This window comes from Falco peregrinus, chromosome 5 (assembly GCF_023634155.1).
Source record: "Falco peregrinus isolate bFalPer1 chromosome 5, bFalPer1.pri, whole genome shotgun sequence".
Classification (NCBI taxonomy): domain Eukaryota; kingdom Metazoa; phylum Chordata; class Aves; order Falconiformes; family Falconidae; genus Falco; species Falco peregrinus.
Genome location: NC_073725.1, coordinates 41175598 through 41195568, shown reverse-complemented (window position 1 = coordinate 41195568; position 19971 = coordinate 41175598). Strand labels below are relative to the sequence as shown.

At 35.7% G+C, this 19971-nt stretch overlaps 1 protein-coding gene across 1 annotated transcript in view; it reads left to right on the top strand.

Annotated features, from left to right (window-relative positions):
* RUNDC3B (RUN domain containing 3B) overlaps positions 1-19971 on the top strand; it is a 55458-nt gene that overhangs the window by 9593 nt on the left and 25894 nt on the right. The window contains exons 3-7 of the mRNA XM_055806262.1: positions 6457-6590; positions 9671-9756; positions 13362-13451; positions 16372-16452; positions 17862-18030. Coding sequence (XP_055662237.1) covers positions 6457-6590; positions 9671-9756; positions 13362-13451; positions 16372-16452; positions 17862-18030 — 560 coding nt within the window. The remainder of the gene's footprint in view (positions 1-6456; positions 6591-9670; positions 9757-13361; positions 13452-16371; positions 16453-17861; positions 18031-19971) is intronic.

The following is a 19971-nucleotide window of genomic DNA, read 5'->3' as shown; positions in this document are numbered from 1 at the left end:
CAGATTGCTCATGCCATTTTCCAGTTGTGTTGAATATCTCCATGAGTTTTCTTAAACTCAGTTCAGCTTGCTATAGGATTTTATTATCCTTACACACCCCACACACCTCAACACCAGCCTCCCTTACTTTGTGCTTACCTTTCTCTGATATTGCCTGTGGTCTTCACTGGATCCTGTGGTGAGCCAGATCAGGAAGTCAAACAGGCAGAAAACTAATGACTTTCCCCATGGATGCCCTTCTTCAACCCAACTGCTCATTTTCTTAAGAGTGGTTTAGATGTGGGTGTTTGCTTAGTAAGTAAATGAGGTCAGCATCAATATGTCAGCTCACACAAGAGATCTGTGAATGCTGCTTGAATGCAGGTGTCTGATCATGTGATACAGAAGACTTATTGCGTATGGCACCAAAATAGGAACATAATATGCCATGGCCAAAAGGCCACATCCGTACTACCTTACAGTAGTTACATGTACACCAATGCCAATAAGTAGCAGTCAAGAATAGGCCACTGTTAGAAAAAGCAGTCTGGCTCACAGCCTGTTGTTAATTGCTCTAAGGAAGAGAAAGAGAGTTTGGGTGAACTGTATTAACTGTCTTCAGGGATTGCAAGCTGTTGACTGCCTTTTGCTCTAGAAAGTGGAGAGATGCTTATGCCTGTACCGTGTAATACTGTATGTATATTATATCTGGTACTCCCTAGAAGAGCTGAATTTATTGTGAGTGAAGAGTAGACCAAATATTGTAATGAGGAGGATATAAATCATGTGTTCTTCCTGTGAATAAAATAAGCTGTGTGGCATGCCTGCTGGCAAGATGTGATACTGCTGGACAGGAAGATTGAAGATCTTGAAAAGGTAGGAGAGGAGTAACAGAAAAAAGATAAGTGACTAATTAATCTTTTATTCCCTCTCAGGAATAAGAGTTTACACTGTTTTACAATACAGCAGAGAGTAAGTGATATTCTGAGTCAATACAGAGACAATGTATTTGAAGGTCTCTGGATCAAATAAGACCTATAGTCCCAAAGGGATTTTACAAATTTGTGTACATATGTCTGTGTGTTTGATAATTTTTAAAGCAAGCTGACTAATTTCAGAAGCCTTCCCCCCCCCCCCCCCCCCCCCCCCCCCCGATAGTAATTTGGAATTAATTTCTACCTTAACCATTCTGTACTGTGGAGATTAAGCTGTATCTTTTGTTGTCGTCTTGGTGGTTTCTTGTTTTCACTGCTGGCCACGGATTTTTCAGCTGTATTTCCTCTAAGTGTCCTTTTTATCAGATCAGCTAAGTAAAGACAGATAGTGCAGAAATGGTAGGGGCATCAAAAAGTGTTCAGCAACAGTACTTGGGATTTGATCACAGGTATATCTTAGCTGATTTAAAATCTGAAGTCAATTCAAAGTGTTGTATGTATTGTCTTTACTATATCACAATGTTTTACAGTTTTCTGCCTTTTTCTATCACTTCAATTATAACTGAGTTAGTATAGAAGAACATTAATAACTATTGTAGATTTTTATGGCCATCATCTGAAACTTATTTGTGAAAACTGTTGTCATGTTGTATGTATTTGTTGACTTGCTATGTTTTTGTAATATCCTTTACAACAAAATGTGTTTATATCCAAATTGCTAGCCAGTTTGCATGCTTAGAAATAGTTTTGATGTATAAATTAAGTTCTGTCACTGACATGTATAGTGCATCTTGCTTGTGACTTCTGTAATTTTCACATCATAGTTACTATAAGCATACTTGTCATCTATGCACTTAATTGCATTTACCACCATAATGACACAAAATGGTGTGCTGTACTGTGCTACTTTGACACTGCCACAACTCGTGTGCCTTTTTTCCTGTATGTACATTTAGACAGTTGTAAACATGTCAAAAACTTCTGCTAGAGTTGCCCATGGAAGCTACTGATCGATGTTATTCCTAATCTTTAGCGACTGTGGAGTTTGCTTGCTTGCTTTAGTTTTTTCTTTTAGAAGACTTGCTATGAGTAGTAAGCTTCTAAGGTGATCAGTACTGCTTTAGTGGAAAGTTAAATGTTATAATTCTTTCTTTCCTCACTCTATAAAATGTTCTAGTCCCATGCATCATCAATAGTCTGGTGGTAGTAATGGTAAATGGATGTACTAGTGATGTCACTGGTATATGGTCAGTTTTTGCACTTCTTCATAGTAAGGTGAATTATTAGATAATTCATTCTGAAGCAGTGAAAGACTTTCCATCTATCTGCAGTGCACAATTTATCTCTTCCAGTATGGGTTTTGTTTTACTTACTTACTTTTAGGAGGGGAAAAAAAGCACTACTAACTGCTATTTCACAGAGTCTCTTTCGAAGCAATGAATATTTATGTTGTATTTATTAATCAAAATTCCCTGAATTGTAATAATTCAGGCATAAGCAGTGGTTACAAAGGGAAAGGGTATGAACTGTGTCTGCAGAAGACAATTTGTACTTGTAGGGGTAGGTGACAGGTGAGGAGGCAGGCTTCGAGTGAGTAATACGCAGTTTGTAATGTGGCTTATCCTGAGAGACAAATCTGCTGGATAAAATAGTTAAGGTAATGGCAATATAATGGGGGTGAAAAAGATAGGTTAAGGAAATAAGAGCTGAAGGCCCTACTGTCAAGAAAAATACAAGGTCTAAGCTTATAGCTGCAGTGGCCTTTTTTTTCATACAATAATGCTATTAACAGAATAGCTTTTGTTACTAGATTTAACATTTATACACACATAGTGACCCTATTACTGGTTTTGGCTAAAAAGAAGTAGTAGGGCTCTTGTATAATTTGTGGTTTAACTCATTCTTCTTTCTCCTGTATGTAGAAAAATCGTAAATGAATTTATAATTGTCTTGGAGGACTGGGTTTATGAATTACTGTGATCTTTTTTATTTTTAATGCCCCATTTTGTAGGCCCAAAATAAAAAGGTAGGTATCACAAAAATTCCTCAATGGACCAGCATGCCATTTTATTTTGAACAAGTTTTATTAAAAACTTTTTTTTCTTTCCAGGATAGAAAAATTTGTTGCAAACTAACTGATATAGGGAAGTCTGTAGAAAACCTGCCTGTACCTTAGAGCATCCTAGTTGTTAATACTTTGCAACTGTGGAACTTTGTAGATGAGAATTTGGAGCTGTGACTGAGTAGGAATCAAACAGTTTAATGTCTTATTTGTGAAGAATTCCTTGGGCATGAAAAAAGATCTGCAACAACTGGTGTTGTGGATGTTTGTATCTAGTTGCCAGACTGCAGTGGAAATGGGTTGATACAAATAGGCGTATAGCAGTATTTAAAAAATACAGTGAAATAAATTTTCACAGTATTGTTTCTATTTGCTTTGCAGTTCTGTAGGCAAGAATTAAATTAATTTGAACAATGTTTAATACTAAACCTGCAGTTTCCATGCTTGCTTATTTTTGTTTGACTGAGAAAAACAATAACATCATTCCTGCTGGAATAGCTGTCATCTTCTGTGTCTATAAACTTCCTGGCAAAGATCACATAGGCTTTGTCCTTTGGACCTCCCAGGAAACATGTTCTGCCAAAGTACTTAAGGAAAGAGTAAAAGCTGTATACTAAAATCAGCTTTCCACGTGTATTAGGATCCTTTAAAATTTAAATATGTTATTGGAATCATAGAACAGGCCAGGTTGACAAGGACCTCAAAAAATCATCTGGTCCAACCATTTGTTGGAAGGGGAGCTTAGATGAGATTATCTAGCACCCTGTCCAATCACATTTTGGATATCTCCAGCAATGGGGACTCTACCACATTCCTAGGAAGTTTTTCCAGTGAATGGTTGCTACTACTGTAGAAAAAATCTTTCTTATGTTGTGATGAAACCTCTGAGTGCAACTCCTATTGGTTGCCCTTTGTCTTCTCCACGTGGCTCCTTGTAAAGATAGAGCTTCCATCCTCTTTGTAGCCACCCTTTAAGTTCTGGAATACTGTTATGTGTTCCCCTTTGAACATTCTCTTCCCTAGGGGGAAAGACCTAATGCCTTCAGCTTTTCCTCATGGAGCAGGTTCTTCAGCCTGTTGAACATCTTTGTGGCCCTCCTTTGAACCACCTCCAATTTGTCCATCTCCATCATTAATTGAGGCACAGCTTGACGAGCACTGAGTAGTGGGAGCTATTTCATTCCTCATTCTTGTGTACATTGAGTGCATCGAGGGCCAAACAATTTCGTATCCTGAAAGCTTTTGAAACTGTAGGGAATATACAGCTCAATATCTTATTTAGTAGTTCTTAAAATACATTCTCACTATTCTTGGACAGTCTTTCCCAACATTTTTCTGTTGGATTATAGATAATAGAATGATTAAGGAAGTTTTTCTTCAGATGTCTATAATCACTAGACTGTCAAGGTTTACAATTGTAGGGAGAAAAATGGTGAAATATAAAATCGGTTTACAAAAGGCCCTGAGCCAGCTGTGAATTTCAAGTGAAAACAATTCCTGCTGAAGTCTGAACCCATCATAGCCTTTCGCAGAGCTGACTGCAAGATGAGAGCCCACTCTTATGTCAGATATATTGTAATTATGGCCAGCTTGTTTTGTTGATCAGTGTAAGCCAAGTAAGTGCTGCGTGCTGATATGTATTTCTGTTATAGAGAGATTTTGTTTTTAAATTATGTGGGTTTTCAGGTGTTCATTTGTAAAAGGAATTGCTTTGAATTAGTGACTTAGAAAACTATAGAGTGAAACTGTCTGGTTTTTGCCGAATATATTCTGTCCTCAAGATTCAAGTTTGAAAAAGCCACAAAAATTGTTGTGTGATATGCTTGCCTTTATTAGCTGGCACTGGAATTGCTGACACAAAGATATCTTCACACTTAAGTTGTATTTAATTTTGCAGGTATAATCCCCAGGGCAGAAATGTTCCTGATATGGTAAAGAATATGAAAAATATCTGTAGCTTTTTGTGTTGTTAAAATGAAGTTGAATTTTTGTTGCTGTCCACTACACCTGGCATTTCAACAAAGTAGTAAGTTTTCAAGAGTGCTTACCTCAAGGAAATTCTTTTAATTTAGTACTTAGAGCTAAGAAGATCTGAATCTACAGTAACTGAAAAGCATTTTGGGATTTTGTTTTTCCTTTGGCATATTGAGTAGTATATATTAATTCTTCCTGGTTTCTTTTTTTTTTTTTTAATTTAATATGTCTTTTATCAAGCTTTGAATTTAATAAATAAATCTACGTGGTGATATAAGCAGATGGACCACAAAGTCAAGTTATATGCACACTCTAGGGGGAAAAAAACCCCACCACTTGAATATCTTAAGGTCATAGGGAACAGCTCTTTGACACTGTTCTGCCTATGCTTGGGGCTAAGATAAGTCATGCTAGGTACAAATATCCTTGTCATATTTTTGCATTTTATTTTCAGTATGTATGATTTGCAGTATCAGTCCAATATACTCTTGAAATGTGAGCTTTCTAACAGCAAAAGAATTAGAAGCCTTTCTGATAAATTAGTAAAGCTTCAGAAATACAAATCAAGATGAAAAATAAAATTTGCTTTAAAATAAGATCTTATTTTATGTGGAGAAAAGGTTTTCCATGTATGTAATAATGTCAGTCACCAGAGGGCAATGTTCGTCTTACTTTTTACATACCTGTTCACAGGTACATGCAGTTCAGTCTGAAAAATGGGGCTGAACTGTTGCTTCTGTGATTAAATGTATTTTGTGTGGAGGGCTTTCACGTCATATGTAATTTTCTCTTTAATTTTCTAACTGCAATACATTGCAAGCTGGAAAAAAAATATGAAGGATTTTGGTTAAAGCTCCCGAAGAGATATTGATTTCCTCAATTCATATTGGTCACCTTCCCAAGGGAAGTTCTGTGTGTACTCGAAGTAAATTGTGACTGCAAAACAGTTTTGATCATGCATCAATTTCTTCTTCAAATAAAGCACATTTTGATAAGTTCCAATCTGCTCCTAAATTAAGGATAACACTACCACAGCAAACAGCGATCCTTTGTATTTATATACTTTAAAAAAAAAAAGAAAAGAACAAAACTCTTTACTGGACTGTATTTGTGAAACACATGGTACTACCCAAAATAAGTAACAGAAATTCTTCTTGCATCATATTTTTAAGTCACAACAGTATGTGCTCTATTGTGATTTAAGAGTCCTGTGAAGAAGTCTCGAGTATTATTATAGCATACTAACAAGTTAAAAACAAACAAAATACACATATGTACACAAAACATCCAGATTTCTTTTTGTGTGTAAGTTTCAAACCAGAGTGACCTGCATAGTGCAATGTTACACCTGTGAGCCAGTTTCCAGTAGGAATTTATGGACTTGCTAGTATAAAATCCTGTTAATGCAGACAACCTATAAGAAACTATTTTAATTATGTTTATCTCCCATAAGCAGAGAGAGAGGAAGGTCCATAAATCTTTACATATCTTGTATTTTTATTTAAGGTCAGATCACCTGGTTCGGCTATGAAAGTCCTCGTAGTTTCTGGGACTACATTCGAGTAGCTTGCAGAAAAGTTTCTCACAATTGCATCTGCAGTATTGAGAACATGGAGAATGTTGGTTCTTCTAGAGCTAAGGTAGGGAAAGGAAAAGGTCAAACTGACTTTTTTTATTACATTGTTCTGTGTAAAATATAGCTGACATTTCTGTACCCAGAAGAAAAACGTATTGCTGAGTGTACCCCACAAAATTTTCCATTGTTTGAAATAATCATTTTTTTATACATACCTAGTAAATGTTTACCTTTTAAAAAAACATATCTAAATCTGAATGTGTTTCCTTTTAAATTTATGTTATTCAGTGGAATAAATTTCAAATTCTCCATTTGGTGAGCATGTTGTATTATAAAATGATTGCCTTCACATTTCTGAACATATACAGCATTTTCAAAAAAAACTATGTATTGAGGGAAATCAGGCATGCCTGCAGGAACTTAAGAAATACTATTTTAAAATTTTAGAAATGTGATTTCCCACCCCAACCTAAGAATCATTTGATTTTGTATATAATTTATGCACTAAAAGAAAAGGTGTGGTCAGTTCTTGAGTTTGTTGTTGAGATTGTGCAGGAAGCCTTTAACAGATTTATCTGCTAATAAAGATCCATAATTTCAAAGGATCTGTATAGAAATGACATCACAATTTCTGATTGTTGATATGTTGAAGTTAAGTAACAATTTAATATGTTTATATGCATATAAACTGAATTAGAATAAGCTTTAAACTGACCTATCATTAAATCACAAGAGTGAGATAGATTAACATCTTAGGAAAAAAAAGCAACAAAAACCACCAACACCAAGAAAACCCAAAAAAACCTGTTGGACAGAGATTACAGGTTCTTTTTACTAGACTGGGATGCTTTTCAATAGCTTGTTATTTCTGCAATTGTATTTCTATCCTTGATTGATAACTGAGAACCTTCTGACTTGAAAGTGTAAGTAGTATGAAAGGATGCCCAAATTAATATTCTTAGTTCTTCTTATTCCTAAATAAACTGAAATCAGTTGTTGGAACAAGATTCCAAACTGTGTTTCATGGCTACTTTTAAAACCCCATAGTTCCAGATTTTTATTATACTCTGAATTATTCACGGTGTTACTGGTGAGGTGGAAATATTTATCTTATTATATACAAAAATTTGGTAGTTTTTTTCAGGGACGTGACTGTGTTTAGTACAATTTAAACTACAGGTATTTATACAACCACAGTTTTCCTCAATAAAAGATGATGCTTAGATCAAGCAGCACCATGAATCTAGTAGATCTTTAAGCAGCTATTCTGGTGATCCATAGCATTGTAGAACAGCTTATTTGCTATGTCTACTGTTGCTCCTTTCTTCTTTTGTATAGACTCAGTTTTAAATTTTATATAGCAGAAATATCTCTAATTTGCCCGAGAGCTTTGAAACACTTGAGATTCTATGACCAAAAGCTATTGACTGGTTTTCCTATTCAGAATATTCCATGCTCTTCTAGCACTCAGTGTGCTGGAATAGTGGACTGATAATTTAAGTCATGCAGCTTTTCTTCTTGCTTATGCCGAGATACAGAAATTCACCTAATCTTATTTCCAAATACTTCCTGGAAGTATCCTGAACTCATGTTCCAGAATCTGATGATTGCATTGCTTATAACTATTTCTGAATTCCAAGATTTTAATAGATATGAATATTAAAATTCAGTAGGTAAGATGCAAAGCTATTTTCTGAAATACTCTTACAAATAAATTAATTTTTTCTTTTATTCTGTGGAAAACTCCATACCAAATAGTAAACAAAGAAGTTAATTTGTGCAGCAAGTGTGGAGAGTAGTATAGAATTTTTAAAGGTGTCTGTGGAAGTATTTTGGATGTTCATGTGTGAAAAGTTGGGATGCATGTCAACATAAATACCAATGGTATACATCAGTCGTATGCATCTGATTTACTGGTGGTCCGAATGGGCGTCTGCTTCAGCCTGGAATCTGTTAGTAAGAGTTTGCCAATGCTGGTTAGCCCTACTTTCACTGGAACTGCATGGGCTTTAGTCATTAGCTAAGCAGCATCAGCAGGGCTTGGCTGTTTAACTCATGTTCTAAATAACTGCAACATACAGGCAGCTATCCAGATAAACATCCTTTTAATTTTAGTGCACTCTCTGTTAAAATTTTTGCTGTATTGTTGTATTTATGAAAGCAATTTTTTTTTATTTAGCATCTGCCTATCTTATTATAACTTTAGTTTGATCTAGATCTATATAAATTAAAAGTAGGATTATAATTTACTACAGGTGGTTTTGGTAAAAGGTCTGTAGTGATAATCAGCTAGATGTCAACACCAAATATATTAAGTAGAAAGATGCCTTACTCTACTTATATAACTATTTGTAAGTTGAGAACATTACAAGAAATGTTCCTGTTGTTCTCAAACCGTCATAACGTATCAGCCATTTGAATGCCTCTTTCCTGTAAACCACAATCCTGTGCACTAGACCTGTAAACATAGTGCAACATACATTGCTAAAAGTTATTTTTGAAGCTATTGCTGCTGTTTATAGAACTGTTTGAAAGAAGCTTTCCTTTTGGGCTCAAGTTTCAGGCCACTTAAATTTCATTTCATTCCTGGGTAAGATGTGCACCTTCTATAATGATGTCCTTACAGAGATGAAAAACTAATTTATGCAAATTACATAATAAAACTATGTCACTGAGTTACAAGTATTTTTTTATTCATCCCACAAATATTTGAATGAACACAGAGAATTAGTTCTTAAATCACCCTGAGAGTAGGTTACTGCTGCTTTACAGTGGAACCTATTGAGTGCTTCCAATACCATTGTCTTTAAAATGAAAAGGTTTCTGCCCTAATCTGCTACCATTTAGGCACATGAGATTTTCAAAAGGTTGGAGTGGATAATTAAAGCAAAATATTTTTTCTTTTTTGTTTTCCTTTCAAATTTTAGAGAACTTTACTTCACAATAAAGGTTATTTTTAAGAATGTATTTTCTGTTTTCATTATTACTGTAGTGAAGTACATCTTAGCAACAATTCCTGTTAAGTGGTAATTTTTTTAATCAGCTCATTTCCCCCAGGTAAATCAACTGGATTCATTTTCAGATGTAAAATTAAGTGTTCCATTCTGTATTATTTAAATACTTGATATGTGTTTCTTCTTGCAGGGTCGAGCCTGGATCAGAGTAGCACTTATGGAAAAGCATTTGTCTGAATACATTTCCACAGCTCTGAAAGACTTCAAAACAACCAGGTCTCTAAGACTTTTATTTTTGCGGTATTTTGGCAAATGTTGCTTAAGTGAGGGACTTAGGTTTGGAAGTGAATGTTCTGCTTCATTTGTATAGGAAGGGGTGTCACTAGTAAAAGAGCTGTAATCTGGTAAAAGATATCTGGAGTTGTTATCAATTGATTGGATTTTAGCATGGGTAAAACTGCAACATTGAAAATCCTTTTGTGATTTTAAAAATGAAGAAGTAAGTCTGGAACTCGGAATTCTTGAAAGATCAAAAAAGGAGAAAATTTCTGTAAAGAAGGAATTAATTCTGAAACTGTAGCGTGATTAGGATAGAAGACATGATGTTCCTTTCAAAATTAGATGTGGTTGACAGAAAGCCCTAGAGACTCAGTAAAAAATAATTTTTATAGGAACTTTTCTTGAAGAAGGGAAGAGAATTCCAGGAACCTTTTGAGGAATACAGAAGAACAGAATTAGTGTTCAGGCATACGTAGGATTCTTCATGTAATATGAACAATGTGTAACATTGTTGTTGTACCTTCTAATGGTAACAGCTGTTATGGACAAGAATATGCGTTGTGATAGAAAATACTCTGGCAATTTTGGACTGGTTCTAGATAATACAACTATTATATGATGCTTTATCCTGTAACAAGTGTGTCTTGTAGACTTATGGCGAAGTAATCTAAATATGAGTGAGTCTGTAAAATGTTGTAGAACTTATGTTGAAGTCTAAAAGTTTTATACATACTGAATGGACTATTTCAACAATAAGAATTTTCTATATAAGGACTTCTGTTCATTTACAATATTATTTCTGTTTGTAAAGCCATTTGTCCACAGATCCTAATATATTTTGCCAATATTAAGGTGACTTTGAAACACAGCTAGGTAAACATCCCATTTTATTGAAGTTTCCAGGCCTGTTGTCTTTATTTTACCCAGATTTTTTGCATTTACAGTAGACAAGAAGCTCAAACCAAAGATTTCTGGAACAGATTTACTCATGTTGCCTCAAACTGAAAAGTCACTTGGGTTTTTGAGGGGGAGATGAGGAGGAAGAGGAGGGTCACAAACTGTGTAGTTAAGTAGTACATTCTTTGTCCCTGTTTGGTAGTGCGGTTTGTTTGCTAGTGGATGACAGTGGTATGATTTTATTAGAAGTTTCAAATTCATTTATTTGAACATGTTAATGTTTAATGTATTTGAATGTGCTTTCAGTGATACAGCTTTTGGAAACAACCTCTCCTGCATTACAAACATAGTGAGTGCAAAGTTTGTTTTGAAGTAATATTTTAAATACATCTAATGGAAATAAAAGTTACAATTTCAGATCTCAGTAGTGTGGATTTCAAATCCACAAGCAATAATGGACACACTCTTTTCCCATGTAGGATTTTAAATATCTGATAAGTGGCCTGATTTTTTGATGATACTTTGCACTACTTATTTAGCATTTTAAATCATGTATTGTGCTATAGATATATATTTAATAATTATTTCTATGAAGTACAGATACCATACGTTACACGTGTGTATGTAGAATATGAGATTCATCTATCATACTGCTAACTTTTTAAACCTCATTGTGTTTAGGTGCCTGATCTTAGGACTAGTCCTTTAATGAAGCAGCACATTATTAGTGCTGGATCTGCATCTAACACTTGGAGGAGAGTTGGAGTAAGCATGGGCACACAGTTGTTTTCCTAACAAATTGCTCAGCACAAGCTTTTAAGTTAGACTCTTCTATTGTGAGAAGTCAACTGCATAGCACTGAAAGATTTGTGAGTTTTCCAAGGAGACTATTGTTTTGGCTAGATTACTGTAGCTGGTTTAAGGTACATTGCCTCTATCGGGCTAACATCTGTGTCTCATCATTACAAGTATGCCCTGTCTCTTTTTTTTTTTTTGTGATCACTTCCTCGGCACCATTTTACAAGGTAAACTGAACACAGTGCAGACTGGTACCTGGCAGTGATTTTACAAATGCTAGGGAAATGGTTTGTAATCTTGTACTGGGAACATTGCTGTTAGTTCACAAGTAACAGTAACTGTACTGAATCAGACTGTAAAGTCCATCTAGTTCAGTATTTTGTCTCAATCAGTTTAGCCCCTGGTGCACTTCCCACAGTCAGAAAGTAGAGAGCCATGTCTGTACATCACAGTCTCAGTGTCAGGACTATAATCTCTGTCTTCCCAGAGGAAGTCTTCCAGATTTCTTGCTTCTACTGAGAACATCCAAGGTCTTGGACAACTTGTTTCCTTACAGCAAATGGATGTCTGTTATGAAACTACAGAAGTGGGACTTCTGACAGCGTGCATTGTAATAAAGTTCAATCTTTGGAGCTCTGCCCCAAAATGTGTCTTTTACGAATGTTTGCCATACAGCCAACTCGAGCTCTTGCTGAGCCATCCCAATGCTTTCATACAGTTCTTAAAACCAGATGGAGCTTTTGGTAGGGCAGCGTTGCTGGTATTTGTCTGAAAGATAAGTTGCATTCAGTGACCTGGCACCTTCTTGCAATCATATATTGCCAGAAAGTGTAGGTGCACTGTATATCTGCTTCTGGTAAGTGACCTTTCAACCTTGCCTTTGGTACTGAACAGCTCTTGGGTTTCCCTCTTTCCACATGTAATGCTCAGGTGAATTTTAGTGACCTTTCTGCCTTTGCTGCTTCCAAGACTCCTTTAACACAGAAATTAAAGTTGTGTGCTACTTTGCTAAACGGACCAAATGCCTTTTTCACAAGGCCATGCATCACAGTGGTGGGTCCTAGTCGCTTGCCCTGTGCATAGAACTTTTCTGTCTGGAAGTAGTTTCTGTGGTAGTTGGGTAGAGAAAATGAAAATAAATGGGAGAATGGAGAGGTGGTGAGGAAATACAGATTTAACAATTGCTACTTTATTCGTTGCTTTTTCAAGCAGCCTTCATAAGTCTACATATACCAGGATACATGAAATGTGTTTTGAGATCAAGGTATGGAGTTTTAAAACTTTAGGCAATAAGTGTTTTACAGTTAGAAATGGTGTTAAGACAACGCTCCTTCTTCAAATAATGAAAATTTTAAATCTCAGAATAACTGGATGCAGTGTGCATCTTGCCCACATGCAGTATTTTAAGAAGTAGTATGCTACCTGGAATAGAGCTGATTTGTGAAAATGTTTTTTCTTTAAAATAATCAACTACTAAGAATGAAGAGTGAATGCTGAACTTTAAAAGAGCTTGCAAGTACAGTTGAGACACACCTATTTCTTTTTCATATGGTGGAATAATTATTTTTTATATATATACATTACACAAATTCTTCCTTTCAGCAGTAAAGTATAAGATATCTTCATAATTTTCTTTGTATTTTGTCCATCCTGTTCTACTATTTCTTAGGGCAAATATTGTAAATTCTTTTTGCTCTTGTGTAGATTTTTATGTGCTCTAAGATTGTGGTATCTTGTACTGTGCAGTCTATTGGTTTGCTTTATTTGAAATGCAATATGAATGCGCCTGGGGTTCCTAAAAGTTGTTTTTATTAAAACTAGGTTTCTTCAGTTTTTTGTTAACTATAAAAAACATTATTATTTGAGAGAAAGTGGTATTAACTGAACTAATTTATTTTTTATTGAAGGCGGTTTTATGAAGATGGAGCAATTGTTCTTGGTGAAGAAGCAAATATGCTTGCTGGTATGCTGTTGGGACTCAATGCAATTGATTTCAGGTATTATATTTGCATGCTTCCTTACAAAGTGCTCAGGGAAAGTACTTATAAGTTGATGCATTATGGTAAATGTTGTTAGATTCCCTTGATAGTTTGAGAGACAAAACTTAGGTGGCAGGGAACAAGGAAGGTTATTTTTAAACTATAAGGAAAATTGTGTGATGAAGTACATGGTTCTGCCCTGGTGCTCAGTGACAGTATTGTAGCTACATATGTAGAAAGTGTAGGTATCTAACTTTAGTGGATCTAGATTTTAAAAGCTTGATCTACAAATGACCATTTAATATTAATTTGTGTTACACTTAATTGCAGCCAAACTGTGAAGTACCATCAAATTGTTTGAATTTACCTTTGCAATCTCTAGCTAGATTGCTAGATTTTTGTGTGCTTTGTTATACGATTAATTCTGTGTTTTGGAGTAATAAAGGTGCAAGCGTGCCCTAGGTAATATAAAAACCATCTTGGTGTGTGTATGTATGTGTAGATATATATATATATATATGTAAAAGAAATATCAGCAAGGTATAAAGACTACAGTGCCTATGAAAAGATCAAACCTGGCTGATGCAGGGCCCTACTAATATGCCTGGTTGGACATACCTAGCCTCATACAGAGCCGCTGGGGAAGGATTTCATAATAAAGCACAGGGAAAAAGACAGTGATAATGCTTTTCTTAGGTCTCCTGGCAGTACACTGTTAATATTTATCCTCCAGCAGCATTAATGCTTGTCACAAACCAGTTTAGGAGATAAACTGGCAGAAAACAGCACGTAGGCTCATGGGATGCACTGAGTGATTGACTATTGCAAAAAGGCCTTTGGAGATTTACTCATGCCTATGTACCCTTATACCAGTTCTGAGGCTTGCTGGACCATTCTGTGAGCCAGCTGAACTTGTTAGAGATTTAAAAAAACATACCCAGTATGAAGACAGGTTTTGTTGTTAGCTAGTTTAGTTCATGGCAGTATCCTGTTAGTGGCAGAGATGATGGGACCATAAGGCTTAGAGAAGAGAAGGAATAAAAAGGATTGAGTAATATCTTCCCTTTCTAGTGGCAGTGAGCATTTTGTTCAGCTGCCTGTGGAACTGCAACTGGATGCTAAAGAGGAAAAAAACCCTAAAAATTCAGGTGTTGATGGCTGAACTAGCTCATCATGGAGTCAGGTGTGTTCCAGTATCACTATAAGGAGGGGAAAGGGAATGGGTGTTGAGGTTTGAGGAGAAGATAAAAAGAAAAAAAAAACAAAACAAGGGAGAGGTTGAAAATGCAGGATAGCTGCTTTTGCCAGCATATAGTCATGAGATTGGCTTAACTGCATCCTCAACATATGTTCTGGGGGAATGGAAGTGTGCTGCAAGATGGTAAGACAGCTAGCCTTGTGTACAGCAAATTCAAATCTTACCAGATTTTATTAGTTTAAACTTTACGCTATTCAAAATTAAACTGCTATTGTATTAGCACTATACTAGGAAGGACTATAGCTATACATGAATAAAAGCATAGTGAGAGTAGGTCTGCAGTATGTAAAACCTTCCATAAATAACCATCAATTGACTGTGTACCTTGCATAAGCTTCAGTGGTACATATCATACATGCTACTGGTATGAGAGGTTAGTTGTATGAATGCACTTGTTCTTCCTTTGTCCTCTCATTTCTAACGTAGGCATGTTTATAGGTATCTGTTAACAGTATTCAGATTAATAATTGGTTCTCATTGGAGATACTTAAGTTTTTGCCAATGCAGCTTTTAAGAGTCTAGAAATTTTCTGGACAAAATAAGAACAGTACTACAGGAGCATTTTTATTGTGCCACGTAAAATTCATAGTATTGTGGTTTGAAAGCTGAGAGGCCGTAGCCATTCTTTGCATGTTATATTTGAGATTTTTTTTTTTTTTTATTCAGTTCAAACAGTCTCTTTTAAGTGCTGACTGTCTTACCTATGTGGAACTGTAAATAAGACTTCGGGGTGGAGATGGGGCAACCCAAGTGAAAGCAGAATCTAAATTCCTCCCTGCTGCTCTCCCACCCTGGCCCTAGCAATGTGGAATTATGTATCTACTCAAAGTAACTGTAGTTTTGCAGGACTATGTTTTGTTTGCTTTGCTTTGCTTAGGGGAAAAAAGAACCTTTCAGATATACTTTCCAAATACCACTTAAGTGACTGCATTGTCAAAAATGTCACTTTGCAATTAAGTTAGCAAAAGCTGTGTCTTACTAGAATCTGGTTTTTGATGACATAGGAATGAAGGACATGAGCCTTGTGGAAGCATGATTGCTTTTGTCACGTGATAATTAAACACGATTCAAATACAGTTGTTTATATCCAGTACAGAAAGAAGACAGTGTAGATGAGCTTTATAAAGCTACAGCCATTCAAGAACATTGTCTGAAAGTTAGTTTCATTAACGTTCCTCATCTTCCTGCAGTCCAACACCAGAAAGCATATGAAAGATACTGAAATATTTTTGAGAACTGATTTTTGACTTAAAAGTTAGTAGGATGGTTACAGAAGCACTCTGCAAATACTTTAAACGAGCTTAAATACCGAAGATTCCAAGCTCATCCATAGCTCTGCTTTTTCTCTTGCTTCAGCTAGTTTTCCTTTTCCTGTTATTCCCTTGCAATCCATCTCTTATTTTCAGAATTTAAAAATTAAGGTTTGTAATACTTGCCCTGATCTATTCCCTGATTATGTGGAATTTGGTGGGGGTTTCATTGTCCTATAATATGCTCAGTGATTGTCATTTAATATTAAACAGTCTAGCTCGGCTGAGTAGGATTTTGCTGTGGAATGCTCTAGGCCTTTATTATTACCAAAAAATTAAGAAAAATCAAATTTCACTTTGGTAAGATTCAACTGTCACTGTCATTTAGTTTTCTTGTTATAATTTCATCATTGTTTTTCTGTTTTATCAGTTTTTGTCTGAAGGGTGAGGGATTGGATGGCACCTTTCCAGCTGTCATAGATTATACACCGTACTTGAAGTTCACCCAAAGGTACTTTTTATCTTTACACTGCTCTTTTATTTTGTTGGCAAAATTTTACTTTGTACTGGGCCTCTTTTCATTTCACATTCACAATAATATCCATATCTAAACACAAACCTGTACACTCAGCTACCTTGCTCTTTCAGACTAGTGGAATTATTGCATGACTCATCAGAGTGAGTCATGCTAACTTTGTTTACTTGAATTAGAATCACAGTTCAGCAGGAAACAAACTTTTTGGTTCCTTTTGAAGATCGCCAGACCAAGTTGTCCTTTCTTTGGGGCCTTTTCTGTGTAGCCGTAAACTTAAAAGTGGTTATTTTGTAAATCAAAATTATATATGCCCTGGTAAATTGTGAAATATAGAGATACGCAGTATGAGCAGTTAGCAATAATAGAAAATCATGAGCAATTGTGCATACAGTCTAACCTTCCAGCTACATTTTGTTCCTCTGGTCAGCCATATGATTAATAACAAAAAGAATGATCACTATCTAACAGATCAGATGGAAATCTAGCATCTTCAAAAAGCATGGGAATTAATGGGATGTGTTCTGTTGTTAGGTATGCCAAAATGAAGGAAGCAGTTGGGTGTTAATAGTCTTGAAGATGTACAACTGGATATGAAATACCCTAGATATTCTACTAAAATTCTTATTAGCTTACATGTTAATGACAATTTGCGTGGTTCAGTTAAAGCAGAATTTGCATCATGGCAAGATCATCAGGTTGTAGGAATCACTACTTAAGAAGCTAGTAAATGCTGTTGATGTAGTGGAAAGCATAGCTGGAATATTTCAAATGGGTATCAGGATAAATAAAAATGCTTGTCTTTGAGACAGATGTCTGAATTCTCTGGCATACATTGATTCTGGATGATATGGAGATATTTTGACAATGAATCTGCATACAATGTACGGAGATACTTATGTTCTGTGAAATAACATGCACATGGTCTTCACTATAACCATAACTATACATTCTCATTTAAATTTATCGTAATTTAATTTAATGACAATCACTTTTTAAGTTTTCTGCTTTTTAGAAACAAGTAAAATCTATTGTCAGATACCACTCTTTGCCCTGAATTTATGAAGGGTAGATTAAGTCACCATTTCCTTAGCTTATTGCAATGTGTATTCCAGGATACAGGTCCTGTGTATTCCAGGATAGTATCCCACATACAGTTGTCTGACTTGCCTAAGACGACTTGACTAAGATAGATCACAAGAAAATTTTTGTCCCATTCTTTAGGTGCTTGAAATAGAATTTGTGTTTAGTGATCTGTCCTTTCCCAACATTTTGATTCTTTTTTGGTTTACAGAGCTTTGAGTATCTTTAAGAACTGTAATTTCAAGGGGAATTTGCATTTTAACAAATGCAGGTTTTTCTCTTGACTAATAAATACAATCCTTCAGTTCTGACAGTATCAGCAGTGATGAAGAAGAGCTAAGAACACTGGGCAGCAGTGGCAGTGAAGGCAGTACTCCAGAGAACATTGGTCCTCCATTCATCACGGATGAAAACAGCTGGTACAACAAATGCAAAAGGGTAGAACAGAAGTACCGGCTTGCATTGGAACAGAAGGTAAAAGATTAGTTTTGTGTGGGGGTGATGGAGCCAAAGCTCATCACCAGCCAACTGGTGATGTACCCGTTTAAGTAAAGGCAGAAAAATATATTAAATATTATTTAGGTCCACGTAAGTGGTCTTAAATTTTATGATCCTCAGAGTATCTGAGTATCTTTGCTCACTGATTTGAGAGGAAAAGATGTTTGAGGATGGGGGTGCGGGGGAGAAAATAATAATTTGGAGATCAGATATCACAATCTAATGTAGAAGCTTTGGCTCCTTTTTCCTATCTCAGTGTATCTCTGAAGCTGTTAGGTTGTGAACTTGAAGTGAACACAACTGTCCACATGATTTTTCCTCTCCTTAGAGGCCACAGAGTTTTACTGATGTACGTAGACTGCCAGTTGAAGGCTTTTATAGCAATAGTGATATTAAACTTTAACATTTAGCCCTAGAGTAAACAAAAATGATTAGCAAAGTAATCAGTCTAGGAATTAAAAGCAAAACTATCTTCTCAGTGATACCGAGAAGGGTTTTTAGAAAGTATAAAGTTTTAAGATGTGCTTCAAGCTAGAATGGGGCAGGAGGAAGTGTGTTTGTATTTGGTTTTAATAATTTAGGTAACATATTGAATGTTATTTTAGAAACCAAAGGTAGGTTCTGCCTCTACCACCCAAAATACTGTAAGTTAAAGGTGAAGTGAAATACATGTCCAAACTTTTTTAGTATTTTAATATTTTTAAAGGCAAAGTGCTTGTCAGCTTTTGATAATACTATATTACAACTACAGTGAAAACAATGTGTATTAGCTAGTGGCAGAGAGAAGGGGGAAGACTGTTCACAGACACTGAAGAAACAGTGCACAGGAAAAGAAAGGGGGAGAGGTCAGGAAAAACGAAAGGAAAGAAAAATAAAAAACATGGTTAATGTTTTTAAAGAATTTATTAGGGTTTTTTAGTTTTCTTTTTTCCTAATGTCAGAATTAGATTTTGATGAAACTCTGAACACAGTAAACCATATGAAAGGCTGGAACTACATAAGGGTGCTTGGAGGTGTAATTATTTCCTGTACTTTAGGGCATTAGAATCACAAGATTATCTTTCTGCCTTTCTAGTTTTTACTGTACTGAGGGGGAAATAAATAAATAAATAAAGAAGAGGGGCATATGAGATCTAGAATGGATATTCTACCAGTTGGGACTCAGTACGTTCACTGTGGCCGAAGTCCTGGTACCAATTCAGTCACATACACGTTTAAATTCTAAGAATGATTGCTGGTGTGGTTTTGGCCTGGGGCAACTAGCAATCTGCCATATTGTTTCAGGTCTCAGTTCGTGAATTAGTGTTTGTCAGTGATCATAATAAGCACAAATAAGCAGTATGACTTGACCATGGTCCTTTGGAACTTAAGTTTAGTTTTAGTACAGATATAGCCAGACTGAGAGAATGTACCCGAGAACGAGTCCTGGTGGAGTTCAATTCATTAGGGTAAACATAGCTAGTCAGTGTAGTCAGTCTTAGTACAGAATGGGTAGAATCAAAGTCAGTTTACTTTATTGGATGTAGGAAAACCTAGTTAAAGTTCTTCTAAGTAACAGTGGAAAAAGTTAGACTTACTGTGGGATAATAGATGTGTGAGGTATTTTTTAAAAATATGCATGCAATATGTTTTTTCTATTTTGGGTCCCTTACACTTCTTGGTTTTGAAATACGACCTTAAATGTTGGCATCCAGGTTGCTGGTACAGTCTTCTCAGCCATTGTGGTATCGCTTTCTGTATAGAAGGAACTTGTGTTCCTTCAGGCTCTCCCTGGCACAGAGGACACTTTACCTGCTTTTGTACAACAAAATGTGCCATTCAAAAGGAATCTCTTCAAATACATAAACAAAATTAAAACTTTTCCCTCACAACCCCAATAGTACTTGAAGTACAGGAGCATATTCAAGGATGGCATTT